Source organism: Biomphalaria glabrata, chromosome 3, assembly GCF_947242115.1.
Source record: "Biomphalaria glabrata chromosome 3, xgBioGlab47.1, whole genome shotgun sequence".
Classification (NCBI taxonomy): domain Eukaryota; kingdom Metazoa; phylum Mollusca; class Gastropoda; family Planorbidae; genus Biomphalaria; species Biomphalaria glabrata.
In genome coordinates this window covers 42078749-42093764 of record NC_074713.1, presented here as the reverse complement: position 1 = coordinate 42093764, position 15016 = coordinate 42078749, and the positions used below count along the sequence as shown (strand labels likewise).

The window sequence follows — 15016 nt, the reverse complement described above, 5'->3', positions numbered from 1 at the left end:
CTTAGTCTAAGTAAAGTCTGCTGATCCATGATTGTGTTTGCCCAATAAGTCTGCCTTCTTCCCTAGTGCTATTAGAGCATGGAATGGGTTGCCTGAATTAGCCAGGAAAACCAGTGACTTGGCAGAATTTAGGGTTAGGGTTAATATGCATGACTAAATGCATGACGCGTAGGACGTAATCGTGTTCTTTTTTTTTTTTTTTTTTTTTGAAGTAACGTCTGTATTATATAAGATTAGATAAGATAAGATGATTTCAATAATCCACAGAGTATCATACAATGAAAGACGTCAGTGAATATTTTTTTTTTTACTATAACCGTACATGAATGTCTTTCGCAGGTTCTGAAGATTTTCCGACATGGCCCTACCTAGGCCATATATAGTTAGGCCAACCAGACGTTGGGGTGTGTCCTCCGTCCGACAGGCTGTTGATTACTGTAATGGCAAGTAGCAAACCTTTATATCTTCTGGTTTAAGCACACAAACTCAAATATAGTAGAAAAATGATAGGTTTTCGATTTTGTTTTTAATATACATTTTCGATACGCAGGTCTGTTCAAATCAAATCCCAAACTTGTTTCTTATAACTCATCGGGCATTTTCGCAAAGTAAAATTGTAAATTGTCATCGGTTTCAGGAAATATGTATATATTTTGTTTTGTTTTTATAATACCTTTATTAAACTCGTAACTTAGTGAAAACATCTTGGAACATTTGGATTGGAACCTGGACACGGATGTCGAAAACGGCTCTATAGAGATAACGATTTTTCTAGAAATTTGACGTTCTCTTGACGAGTAGAAATCTTAATTTTTTTTTTAAATCAGTCTTCAAGTCATCCATCCTATGAAGATATATGCCTAAGCTGGGATTAGATTCGTATAGGCTATTATATAGGCCTACTGTCTTGTCTCTTGGAGTATTGCTAAGATATACGATAGATTCAAAGCATTTGACTTCACTGGCTTCACTTATTTTTTAAAAATTATGCTCTTTAAATGTTTGAATAAAATAACTCGTATCTTGTTCAATGGATTTTGTGTTGTATATATATGAGTTCCACTCTCTGTTTTGATTTTTGAATTGGCTACTGCCCTTATCATGGCTGATAATACAAGCCAACATTTAAAAAATTCATTTGCTCTTCTGTACATTAAATAAATTAAATTATCGCTTTTATAGAGCTCAGTAAACACAACTCTGCTAGAGTCGGGTGTCGGACCTAGGAAGACAAGACAAGCACACTAGTGTGCTTGCTTCTCCTTGAGTCTAATCCCAGGATTTCGTTACGTAGTGTTTCGACCTTGGTATAATTATTTCCTCTCCTTTTATCAAGAGTCAGTCTTCGTAAGTTATATATATAGGTCTATCTCTAAGTGAAAAATATTGTTTCAAGTTTCAAGTTTGCTAGACTCTGATGTTTTCCAGCCATCCATTGAATGTTTGCATCGTTTTTTTTTTTATTTTTCTGTCTCAATTCCCACATTCTCCACCAGTGCGTCTGGGATCGATTGTTTTAATATCATTGGCGGATCGGGGGGGGGGGGGCGATAGCGGAGATCACAATTTGTGTACAAAATTATTAATTTTTATAAGCAATATAAGCTGATATTAATTTCAACACAATTTTATATTACTGCCCCCCCCCCATTTTTTCTTGTGTGGTGGAGGGAGGGCGAATGCATCTATACTGCCTCCCCCCCCCCACAGTAACTCTTCGAGTGGGGGACGATTTAATTTTTGGCCGATTCTGCGAGGTGGGTGTGACGATTGCATCTACTGCATCTCCCCACGCCGACCTTTTCGATTTGATTTTTTGTGCAGAAATGACAGTTTGTGAACAAAATTAGTTAAATATATATGTGCTACGTATCGATATTTTTAAACCATTTGTAGGCCTATATTATGACAGTTTGTCGTTACCATGTTGGACAGTTGGACACCTCCCCACCCTAGATATGCCTGGGGGTGGGGTGGGCCTATTTTAGTGGAGAAATTACATAACTTATGTGTAACAAAATTGTCACTAATATAAGTTATATATGCAAAACAGGGCACTTTGCTATATGGAAGTGAAACATGGTCAACCTACTTATAGCAGGGGGAAAAAAGTCGAATGTCTTCCATCTCCAATGCCTAAGGCGAATCTTTAAAATACGGTGGCAAGATAAAATAACCAATGAGGGAGTGCTACGAAAAGCAGGGTGCCAGGTGTTAAGGCCTCCTCGCGGTGTTGATTCTTGGCAATCTGTCTAGTGCAGATCTGACTGGAAGTAACGCTGAACTCAACTACTTCAGTAACACCGGCGAAAGGCCGAAACAATCAAATATGTAGTCGACGCTGATATGTTGTTCTACAAATATGTTTAATACTCAAGAAGGGAATCGTCCGATGTCAGTTATGTCGTACTCAAGTCTACTACTCTACAAGAAGCGTCTTCCTTTTAGCGTCACTTAGAGCGTTCTTATTTTTTAAAGATCTGTCACGTCACTTGTCGCTAATTAAAACTTTCCCCTTATTCCTGAAACAAATAACTAATTCCTAATCATGTCATAACACAGGACATCCGCTGTGTTATCAACAACAGGCTGGCTTGGCCACGTTCGTAGAATGCCAGTAAGTCGACTTCCACAGGACATTATGTATGGCGATCTAACAGAAGGCAGGAGAGACGCTGGTCGCCCACTTTTATACGGTATACGTCATACGGATAGATGCAAACGCAACACGAACTCTTTAAAATCGACACTAGCAGCTGGGGGAAAAAAGTGGCACTGGATAGATCCACATAGATAGCATAAAGGAAGGGCTCAACCTGTGACTGCATCTGTGTATCAAGGATTGGCCTCTTTTGTCACACAGGAAGTCGCAAAGGGAAAAGATTGTCTCTCGAGACGTAAAATGCCACAGATACAGAGAGTAGCTTCTTACATCGAGTGCCCCACCCTATGCACCCGATAATGCCAAATGCAATCATAATAATAAATAAATATAAAATGGACAGAGGACAGTATATGAGTAATCGTTTCAATTCTTCCGCCCCTTTCCCTTTTCCGCAGAAAACATGAGTTTTAAAATAGGACAGTCAGATTTCGTACTGTTACTCTCTTTAAGGTAGGCCTACTTTAACATAGAATGTTATGTACAAACTGCTTAAAATACATACAATTAGCAGCATAGGCGGCATGATAGACCTATTCATTTTCTTTTCTTCTCACAAGCTTTTTTTATGACTTATAAATACGAACGTGTTTTATGATGTTTTACCCAAACATTTATTTTTATGACTTAAATATGAACGTGTTTTATGATGTTTTACCCAAACATTTATTTTTATGACTTAAATATGAACGTGTTTTATGATATTTTACCCAAACTTTTATTTTTATGACTTAAATATGAACGTGTTTTATGATGTTTTACCCAAACTTTTATTTTTATGACTTAAATATGAACGTGTTTTATGATGTTTTACCCAAACATTTTTATGACTTAAATATGAACGTGTTTTACCCAAACTTTTATTTTTATGACTTAAATATGAACGTGTACTATGATGTTTTACTCAAACATTTTTATGACTTAAATATGAACGTGTTTTATGATGTTTTACCCAAACATTTTTATGACTTAAATATGAACGTGTTTTATGATGTTTTACCCAAACATTTTTATGACTTAAATATGAACGTGTTTTACCCAAACTTTTATTTTTATGACTTAAATATGAACGTGTACTATGATGTTTTACTCAAACATTTTTATGACTTAAATATGAACGTGTTTTATGATGTTTTACCCAAACATTTTTATGACTTAAATATGAACGTGTTTTATGATGTTTTACCCCAACATTTTTATGACTTAAATATGAACGTGTTTTATGATGCTTTACCCCAACATTTTTATGACTTAAATATGAACGTGTTTTATGATGTTTTACCCGAACTTTTATTTTTATGACTTAAATACGAACGTGTTTTATAATGTTTTACCCAAACATTCATGTATTTTTTTTTAGGGTGCAACACTTCAACTCTTCCTTAATCTAAATTAGCTTTTCTCAACCTGTGGGGTGCATTTTGCTGATGGGGGTTGAAGGTTTCTATGGAAAAAAATCATTTCACTTTACGAATTAGTTAGTGCCTATGAATTAATATTTGAATATTTATCAAGTAAAAGCATTATTCAAAAGGTTCATATACAGAATATATTTTAATATGTATCCGCCAAATCAATTATACGCGTTATGCGCACGTTAAAATGGTCGAATTTCCACAGAGCACTTCACTATTGTTCTGGAACTTCCGTTGACGTCTTCTGCTGACCAACATGGTACAGCCTAGACCTATTACAATAGGTTTTGTTTAACATGATGATAATCTTACTATGATTATGGCAAATAAGGACATACACTACATGTGCCTTGATTGTCACTAACACTTCAGTATTAACCTTCCACCCCCAACCTTACGTTATTTTTAATAGGTTGGATAGTGAACTGTTGCTGTAGACATTAGTAGAATGCGTTTTGAGCATTTAAGAGTGCTTATTCATACTTAGGGTTAAGGTTTACATGAGGCTAGGGTTAAGAAAAAAATCGCTCCCCCCCCCTTTTTTTTTCCCCCAGTAACAAAAAAAAAATTTCTGTATCCGCTAGTGCCTTAGATATTGAATGTCAGTGCTCAATGGTATTATTTTATCTGATATATATTCTAAATATCTACTAGGATTTTTTTCTTTTAATAGGCCTATATATATATATATATCCAATCGGAATACCACAGTGATATAGACACCACATTAGAATATGTAGCCTTATGAGGCATGCGTTCTCATTTTTACGTTGAAGAATTCAGATATCTGAGATGAACTGCGCAGTGGTTCCCAGATCAGGCAGATCTCCTTGTAGTTAATCTTCTATGGGGTTGTTAAAGGGCCAAGTCGCCGCAAGTGTCTTTGGGCCTTTCGATAGAGTAGCCTATGCAGCCTTGAAAGACATGATCGGCATTCTCTGGTGACACTTACAAGGGCAAATATCACTAGTCCCAATTTTCAGATTCCGGAACATGTGTGTCTCATTCTTCTGTGTCCGGTTCTAGGGCTAAAAGTTATACGTTGGTCTTGTCGGGATAGCTTGTAGTAGGCACTGAGGTGCAGCTTTTGAAGGTTTTCCAATGGTTTATGGTCAGATTATGTTGAACAATTATTGCTCTCCCGTACGTAGTTCTATTCTGGTCCAATCATTCTACTAAGCACCGCGCGAGACCATTTGCCAATAAGTTCTTTTCCGATCTATGTCTATCTTTTCTGTGTGTGCATCTTCCTATCTTAATCCTTTGTTTTGAATGATAGATACGAGTATATGTAGTGAATAAGACAATAAGACAATAAAATAATTCTAAGCCTATATTCTAATTCGTTATAACCATTTCATTTGTTGTTATACTCTCTCCAATGAAATAAACGCAATCGCAATTCCAGAAATGTGTCTTTGTTTCCTTTCTTTTCACAAGAATAAAAAATATCTTATAAATTAGGCCTACACTTTTAAAGAGCTAAAGGCATATTTCATCTTGTCAATCTTTATCTTTTTACAGGCGTTATTGAAAAAAAAAAGATGACTATGATTTGTTTCTGAGGGCTTAATTATTTTTCTTAACTTCATGATACTATTGCTAAATATAATTTGAGAACCACTTGTGTGTTAGGCTTCTCCGTAAAAAAAAATGAAATTACGTCGTGTATAGAAAATAGGGGAATCCCCTTTTGCAAAACTTCACGCGGTAGTTGATTCTTATTGGTTTAGAAAGTCACGTGCACAGTACCTTCTCAACACAGCCTCAAATATCCCAGCTCCATCTGCTGAGATTAATTTGTTGTCGCATGGAAATTCCACCGAAAAATTCTTAACTGATCGTTGCAATATAATGTATTTGTAAGTGCTTAGCAATAGCTTATTTCAAGGAGAATTAAGATATTTCATGCTGAACACTGTTAATTGACATTTATTTGTGCTTAATCAATGCTCCAGTGGCTCTAGATCTAACTCTAGCCTAAACCAATAACAGAAATAATGGATTATCATCATCATGCATTTCGAGATATTGAGACCGACGGCGATTCGAGTTCAAAAAAATGTATTAAGTCTACTTTCAATGACGATAAAATCGATTCTGGACTGGATTCTCTTCAGTGGGAATCTATCGACTCTGGAGCATGTCGTTCACATGAGGTGGAAGAAGGTGATCCTCAAAAAAGTAACTGTGATGTCGAATTGAGGCGGTTAGAAAATGATATCTCGGACATGACGATTGATCCAACTAATGTGTGTGATTCAGGTCTCGATGAAGTGGACTTAATAGAAATCAGAGATGAAGAGTTAAATTTGGATGACAATTGGGTATCGCCGTCATTTTCACCACAGAGAGTTGTTGAAATATTTCAAGGAGATGAAGATGGAGACACGTAAGTGCCTAGGATCATAATCTAGTTAGATCTATCTATAGAGTCTAGATTAGAATAATATTTGTTGTATTTATTAGACGTAAAAAGTAACTTTAACATCTAGACTTAAGTCTAGTAGAGTAATCTAGACTAGATCTAGAATAATCTAGATTTAGATCTAGATCTATATTTAGATCTATATATTTTATAATCTAGAGGAGAGGATCTAGTAATCTAGTCTAGATCTATATTATAAAGTCTAGACGTATAAAGGCTATATATAATTATATTAAAATAATTAAAAGACCTCTCGCCTCTACAGATCTCTTCTTTTTTTTTTTTACACAGTTTAGCAGAGTTTAGCTCATTTTCTTTTTAAGAGAATGGATATGAATAACATGATAGACTTAATAGATCTAGATTTCATTTATTATGCCATGGGATTGTAACTTTGTCTCCATTCAATGTCTATTTCTTTATTTGGATCGTTTATTTCATGACGCTGACGTCTTGAATTAAAATGTTATGTCACGTATATACATGTTCTTTATGCGTGCTAGGTAAAGGTCATCGATCGGTGTGCTGGGCAAATCTAAAAATAGTCATTTTGGAAAGTACGCTGTGCTAATTTTGGGCGTTCCTTGCCTGGGCCTCATTGTTGAAAAGAAACGGGGTTGAGGGGATGATGGACGGAAATCCCAGCCTGGCGCACTGCGCAAAATGAAAAGAAAGAATTAAGCCGATAACAAAATTAATAAAAACCGTATGTTACCTGCTTTTGGAATAGGTGGGTTTCCCCCCTGATAAGTGAAATTGACCTAGATTTTTTTTTTATTATATATCGACTCTTTACCTAAAGTGTAGATCTAGGTCTAAGTAGTAAATGAAGTGGTCTCAAATCTGGTTCGCATTACCCAGGCTTATTATTAAATTAAATAGACAAGTGTCTACTATCAGAAGTTTCTTCAAAAGAGAAGATAACGTCGTACGCATGTCATATTCATGTCGTTGCCAAATATTGACTCAGGTCTATCATGCTATCCTATGCCGGCTATTCTAGGTCTTTGGCGCTGATCTATTCCATAGATCTAATAATCACAGTCTAAAAATGAATTCTATTTAGATCTAGAATAGATCTAGAATATTTAATATAATATTTGCATTGAATCTAGAGTAGCACACCAAAATCAAATAACTAAGACACATATAATCTAGATATAGAGATGCTAAATATTAATTTACTAAATATAGTCGAAGTTTATCTTATCTTATATAATACAGATGTTACTTCAAAAAAGAAGATGATTACGTCCTACGCGTCATGCATTTAGTCATGCATATTAACCAATGACTTAAACTCTGCCAAGTCACTGGTTTTCCTGGCTAGCTCAGGCAACCCATTCCATGCTCTAATAGCACTAGGGAAGAAGGAGTATTTGTACAAATTTGTCCTAGCATATGGGACGAGGAATGTGCCTTTATCTTTGTGTCTTTTGGAGTATTTTATTAAATTTTGTTTTTGTATTTGAAGATTATTTTTATGTATAATTGCTACTTTACTTTTGAGTCTTCTGTCCTGAAGGCTTTCTAAATTTAGTGATTTTATTAAAGGTGTTACTCTAGTCAAATGTGAATATTCGTTTGTTATGAATCTCACTGCTCTATTTTGTGTCTGTTCCAGTTTCTTAATGTTTTCTTGAGTTGATGGGTCCCAAACGAAGGATGCATATTCTATTATTGGCCTAACCAAAGTTAAATAACATTTTAGTTTTATGTTCTTATTTGATTTCTAGAAATTTCTTTTAAATTAGAATCTAGGGACACGGTCTATATCGATTTATAGAATAATATTGACTCTCGGGTCATTCTAAATTTTAAAAAAGTCATAGATTTAGATCTAGTAAATATTTCTGCTGTAAATACCGTCATGATTTACTTATTAATATAAATTAGGCAATTCGGTTAAGCTTATGCTTTATGTTTGAAATTAATCAGGATTACTATAGATTTACACTTATACACATTTGGCATTGTAAATAGTGCTAGATGTTAATCTAACTAATCTAAGGTTCCCATGCCAAGAACTTGACATCTTCGACTTCGCTCACAACCCAAGATTTTTTTAAAATTGCCACGACTTAGGGCCCAGAAAAACTTCAGTATTTCTTGGATTCTTTGATATCTAATGCATCTGCTGCTGAATCAATTACTTACATTTATGGGGGATTTAGATCGATATTCTGGTAAATTTTTTTTTTGTCGGCAAGAAAAAATAACTCATTGTAAATTCAAAGAATAAATCGATCGATGGTCCATGTGAATAAATAGGAACTTTAAATATAAATTTTAAACATCAATTTGAGAACTAAGATTGGAATGAAATATTATATGTCCCATGAACTCTTGTCCACATCAAAACTGCCGCTTTAAAAGCAATAGTTTCTGAGTAACCAGAAAAAAAAAAAGGGCCTTGACTGGAAAATCAAAGTACCTACATACTCAATGATGATGATAATATAAATATATTGTAGGGTATAGAGTATAGACAAAGTAGTTTAAAGGTATTTTCAAAATGTATGACCTGTACCTTCTAAGTTTTAGGTCAGTAACAAATAAGAAAAATAAAAAAAATATGACGTGATTAAAAAAAAACCAACTCAAGCAGCTTTTATTCATATATTTGTATTACATTTGTATTATATTTATATTATTTTTTTTTTCTATTATTAGTCATCTTCATTTGAGCATCATTCACGGACTTCCACAAGTGACAATGCAAATCATTGGATTAGCCCCTGACCTGGATTGGCTAAATCAAACCAACAGCCTTTTGCAAACACCATTACACATTGCAGTCATCACCAGACAGACAAGTGTTGTGAGAAGGCTCATATGTGCAGGTGCATCTATTGATGTTAGGGACCAGTTGGGCAACACACCTCTGCACACAGCTTGCAGGTTGGGCTTTGAGGATGTGGTTAGAATGTTGCTTATGCCTGTTAAATATGAGGAAACCAGACAGAATAAATACATTGTTCCTTTTCAAAGATTTCCACAAGATCTCGAGTCCAGAAATTATGAAGGTTAGCTTATAATCTTTTATTATGAATGATACAACAATAGTTAATAAAACAGGGGAAACTATTTCAATGTATTTAAAGTATGTCATGGGAAAGTTTCCTGTTAAATTTGAAGAAGGAGTACAGCTATGTTTGTGGGCAATCATTTTGAAAAGCTGTGTACTTAGTATAATGACCTTTTTGTTTCTCACCTGACGCCAGGTAATCATGTAGACTTAATCATCTTAAGATGATCTTCATAATACCAGCATGTTACATAACATCTTCAAAACTAAAGTAAAAATATGAATTTTCACCAGGATTCTATAGTTGAGGCTCGGCAATCTTATTTCTAATATTTCTAATTTGATAATCTATTGCCTACTACTAGCAAGCCTTTTTTAACTATTAACTAATAAAATGTATTGTTTACTATTTGTTTTAAAGGTCTAACTTGCCTGCATTTGGCTTCTATTGGAGAGCATTTACATGTGATGAAGCTATTATTAGCATCTGGTGCCAACATAAACACAGCCGAAGGCAAGAGTGGCAGGACAGTTCTTCATTTTGCTGCTGAGTGGGGCAACTTGGACTTGTTAAAGTTTGTGCTTTCTCAGAAAGATGTGAATGTGAATGCAAAGACCTATGCAGGATTAACCCCATTCTTTTTAGCACTAGGTCGTCAACATGAAGATATAACAGAAGAACTGGCCAGATGTGGGGCTGTATGTGATACTATGATATTAAGTGATGATTCTGACCTAGATGTTTCAGATGAAGAAATGGTAAGACTTGCTAAATATTATTATTATTATACTGTCAGTTGTTTTTTTTCAAGTGATCTTTGAAAGCTATAATTAATAGAACATCTATTTATATAATTCATATATGTAATTGTCAAATTAATACAAATTACAGTTAAAAACATCAGTCTGTTAGTTTGTGTTTCTTTAATTAAATTAATAAGAACAGAGGAGAGGAATAATTTTTTTTTAAAATGTACTAGTGATAGCAATAGTGTTGTCTCAAACATATCAAATTAAAACTGAAAACTGATGCTAATTGTGTGAGTCATTAAAACATTATAAATTAATTACCTTACAAGCTTCACACTAATGCCAAGGTCAGAGTTACTTTGCTTATGAAAGCTTTGCTTTTGAACTAAGGTTCTTAAGTTTGAATTTAAAAAGAAGCTGGATTAAAATAAATTTAGTCTAAAACATTTTTTTTAGTGTATTCTGCACAGACTTTATTTGTTATGTAGAAAAAATTCACTTTTGCATGTTGGTTTATAGAGTCATTACAGAACATGTCCTTAAAAGATGTGTTTGGGGTATGGTGGTGAAGCTAATAGTGATTATTTGTCGTTTTATTTTAATTTTTCAAATTTTTTTTTTTACAGGCTGATGAGAGACCCACATTTCGATCTTTTGGGGCTTTACCTCAAAGAGTTTGTCAGAATACCTATGGATAAAATATAAAATATATTAGTAATTGTAGATCTCAATTTAGACTATCAAGTAGACTGATAATTGTTTAAACAGTCTTGGAGCTACCCACAGCGCTGTTCAATTTTAAACATACTGAGGACTTAAAAACAGTTTCAAGTGGTGGAGTATCAAAGCCTGGTACAGATTCCCTAGGGGAAATGGCGTTTTCTTGTTAAAATTACTTTTATATCATTTGTATGTTATTTTGTAAAGATATTTAAGTTGAAGTTATCTGGGATTTTTTTATTATCATTATTATTAGTTTTAAAAAATTGTGAAAATAATATTCAACATTATTTTAAGGAAATCAAGTTAGTGGGACCGGAGAAGCTTGTTGTTAATGTCAGAACAAGTTTTGCTCAGGGGTGTAATTATGGTGGCAGTTACTAGCTGGGTCAAAAGAAATGCCAGTGCTATCTGAATTACCAAGGTTATATACGGTTTTAACATGGTTTCAGTACCTAAAATGTTGTTGACCATTAAAATACTTCATAGCACACAAAAGTAGAGAATTCATTGGTGCAAAAAAAAAAGTTCTTAAGACATGACCAAAGTAAATTAAATGAACTAGTCATATGTTATCATGTCATGAAGGCATACATCTTTGTATTTGATTTGAACAAGTGTTAGAACCTCATTGTTCCATGTTCAGTTTAGTGAATTCAAAACCATGTCCAGATGTTGGTACAACTTTTGTATTTCCTATGTTTCTAGAAACAAAGAATGGCAGCCTAATTTTATTTGTATGTATTCAGGTAGATATGTTTTCCTATAACTTTGTATTGTTTGAAAAGTTCCCACATATTTCTGCTATTGGAGTATATTTTATGTTTTCTCCTAGACATTGCATTGCGGCATTTTTCATGCATCTGTACATCACTGAATTGAGTTACTGAAGGTGTTATTTATTTTTATGGTGTGAGACACAAAAGAATGTATTGGTTGTAAGTCCAGGCCCAAGAGGCTGTTGTAAATGTGTATACATGTATAGATATCTATTCAAACAGTTAATCTTTAGAGCTAGATGACATTCGTAGGCACTGATCTTATGAGTGGTCTTTTAGTCTATGAATACTTCTTGTACTTTATACAGTTATTGACTATTAAATAGTTAATGCATTTTAAACATCTTTTTGTTCATTGTATCGTGTGTTGTACTCATTTTTAAATGTAATGACATGTTTCAGGGAAACTTAAGATGTAGAAACTTGATTTAATTCAATACACTAACACTTGTTTGGCCCTATGGTATTCTAACATCACAGTTAAACTATTGCTTGAAATAGGCCTAGCTAAGACTTCAACAAATTTACCTTGTCAAATAAGTGACACATACACCTACAAAATATTGGCTATGCTGTGCCATGGTCACGTAGGCTGTTAATAAAAACATCTTTCCTCCACTTTAACACAGTAGACATGCATAAAATGTATATTGTAATAACCTTAGTGGAGAACTCCAAATTTGACAGTGTATAAAATAGAATGCATTGCATGGCGGCCTTTCATTTTCTGTCAGACATCTTTTAATTAACGGAAAGGACGGATGATTGAGCCAACACCATCTCTGTTTTATATCTTGGTTGACCTTTGCAACTTCTACACAGACCGACAATCTTTCATAACTTCAGCAGACATTTTTTCTAATGAATTTCGTTAAGATCTATTTTATAAATAAAGGGATGGGGGGGGGGGGGGGAGACCATCTTAATCTTGCTTAATTAAGTTATTAGAACATCCTTGCCAAATTGAAAGACAACTTCAAGATAGCATGCAACCATTAGGCATTAACAGTACGGGTTATTTAGGTCTACGCCTGATAATGCTCAACGTGGCCAGTCATTAAGGCGTAGGCTTTCTTTTAGAACGCCTACAAAATGTAGATTTACAAGAATTCAATTCCTTGTGTGTGTGATGCTGTTACAACTCTGCTCTTTGATTGTCAGTCATGAACAGATAGATTTTTTTTTTTTTTATCACAATTTACTTTTTCTTTCTGTCAAATGTTTTTCAGATGATCTCTTTGTCTCTCAGTCCCTTTGTCTTTTTTGTTTCGATCGTTGATCCTGTGCACGAACCTATGAAAACTTTTACTTCAGATCACAAATCAACAAACAGGTCACACTTTGATCTCGTCCTATTTCCTGTAGGACTATTGGAATACGTACATCGAGCCAAATGAATCACGTGATTTTTTATTTTTGGAAATGATTAGTTTAAAAAGTCATATTGCATGGAGGTTTTCAAGAAATATGTGTCCAAAATATAGCCTAACTTAAATCCTAAATAGTAATGTCAGAATTGAAGACAAATCAGGAACCGTTGACTCGAGGCACATTGCAGCGCACAATGCTACATCCTGACAGAACCTACAACTCTGCTGATCCCAAACTGTATCGGGTCATTTGCCGTTCCTTAGGACAATACTGCGTGAAGAGAAAAAAGAGGTGGATGGGCTGCTGTGTGGGTGACAAATTTTCGACATTAGATAGGCCTAGGCCCTAGCTAATCCCCGGCCCCACCTAAAAACTGGGAGAGGGCATTAATAATTCCGCCCTTGGCGTCGCTATAACACGGAAAATGACGGTCAGTTGTTAGCTAGGTTGATCTTTGTAAAAATGTTTTGGGTGTTCCTTCAGAGTTGAAGATAATCTACTTCCTAGTCTATAAAAAGGTATAACGTACTCTATTTATAAACGCCAGTCTGATCTTTAATTGGCGCAATATTTAGTGCTTTAAAACGTCAAACTCTCAACCATCCTTTCACCTCGGCATCCATAGTTGACGTATTTTATATATTTATATACGCTTTGTCAGAGTTACATCAACTCCGTAGCTTCATTGAAATTATGAAACGTTGACCTAATTCTACCTAAAAAAAAAATAAATTTGAAGACACGCCTTAAATTTTCCCTTGATTCCGCCCTTCCTCTGAGAAGAAAACAAATGACGTTGCTGTATTGACCTAGCCGGGTCAAATGTTAGAGGAAAACAGTGCGTAGCTGGGGGAAAACCTACAAACACGGACGTCAGAATTGATTTTGAAAAGAGGATACCGTTCTTCTACAGCAATAAGTAGGCTGTACTCTAAGTAGGAAGAACTATCAACATAGCCTCTTCTTGTAGATAGTGGGCCTGACATTTAGTCCTATTCAAAGAAACAGTCAAGTAGAAAAATTTGTCGTCTTTTTTTATATTATGATTCTAGCATTAAATACAATTAAAATGTCAAGAGTTTCATGGAAACACGCCACATAATATCACGTCCCGTTACAATGATCAAAGGTATTATTCGTCTAGGCCTCTCCTTTACGTATTACATTTTCAATATCCCTTAGAGTTTATTTAGAGATATAGCATAAAAAAACTGCCGAAAATTATTGGCATCGTATCTAAATGCTTTCGAGAAGTAGATCAATCAGGAGGAGTGGCCTATTGAACAGACCTGAATATATAGGCTATTGCTAATATTTGGTTGAACCATTGGTGTCTCATAAGTCATAAGTGATCTTCTTTGGCGACCTGTAGTTTATAATCAAAAGGTCAAGAAAAGGGGTCAAATTGAAGATCCCACAAGAGCCGTTTTATCTGACGCGAAAAATGATGAATATTTGCATTCATGGCTTCTGTTTTGACTTAAGCCTAGGCCTTAGCATATAAGAATACAATGTTATGACATATCGCAGTAGGTTTAAACACAAGCAACAATTAAAGAAATTATTTCCACTCAAGAAATAGTGGGTTACACATGGCATATACCTATAAACCTTTAATAAGTCATCTGACCGTTGTACGGATCAAGCGCTAGCTGAAGGTGATAGGCGTATTCAAAACATTAGAGGTATCAACTACTATGAATTGCGTGAGGAAAAAAAATGAAGATTAAAGTAGGCCTAGGGGGACTATATCAGATATTAAAGGACCTATAAAAAAAAAGACCAAGCTGACAAGGCCAACACTTAAATTGTTACATTGATGGAAAGGCCTAACGAGGAGAACAAGTCATTTCAAAAGATGGG

The 15016-nt window shown here is 34.6% G+C and overlaps 1 protein-coding gene across 1 annotated transcript; it reads left to right on the top strand.

Moving 5' to 3' along the window:
• Window positions 1-5809: 5809 nt before the first annotated feature.
• Window positions 5810-12123, top strand: LOC106055393 (NF-kappa-B inhibitor alpha-like). Its single transcript, XM_013211628.2, has 4 exons — window positions 5810-6469; window positions 9179-9531; window positions 9955-10292; window positions 10910-12123. The coding sequence occupies exons 1-4, from the start codon at window positions 6078-6080 to the stop codon at window positions 10979-10981; spliced, it is 1155 nt and encodes a 384-aa protein (XP_013067082.2). The 5' UTR covers window positions 5810-6077; the 3' UTR covers window positions 10982-12123.
• The last annotated feature ends 2893 nt before the right edge of the window (window positions 12124-15016 follow it).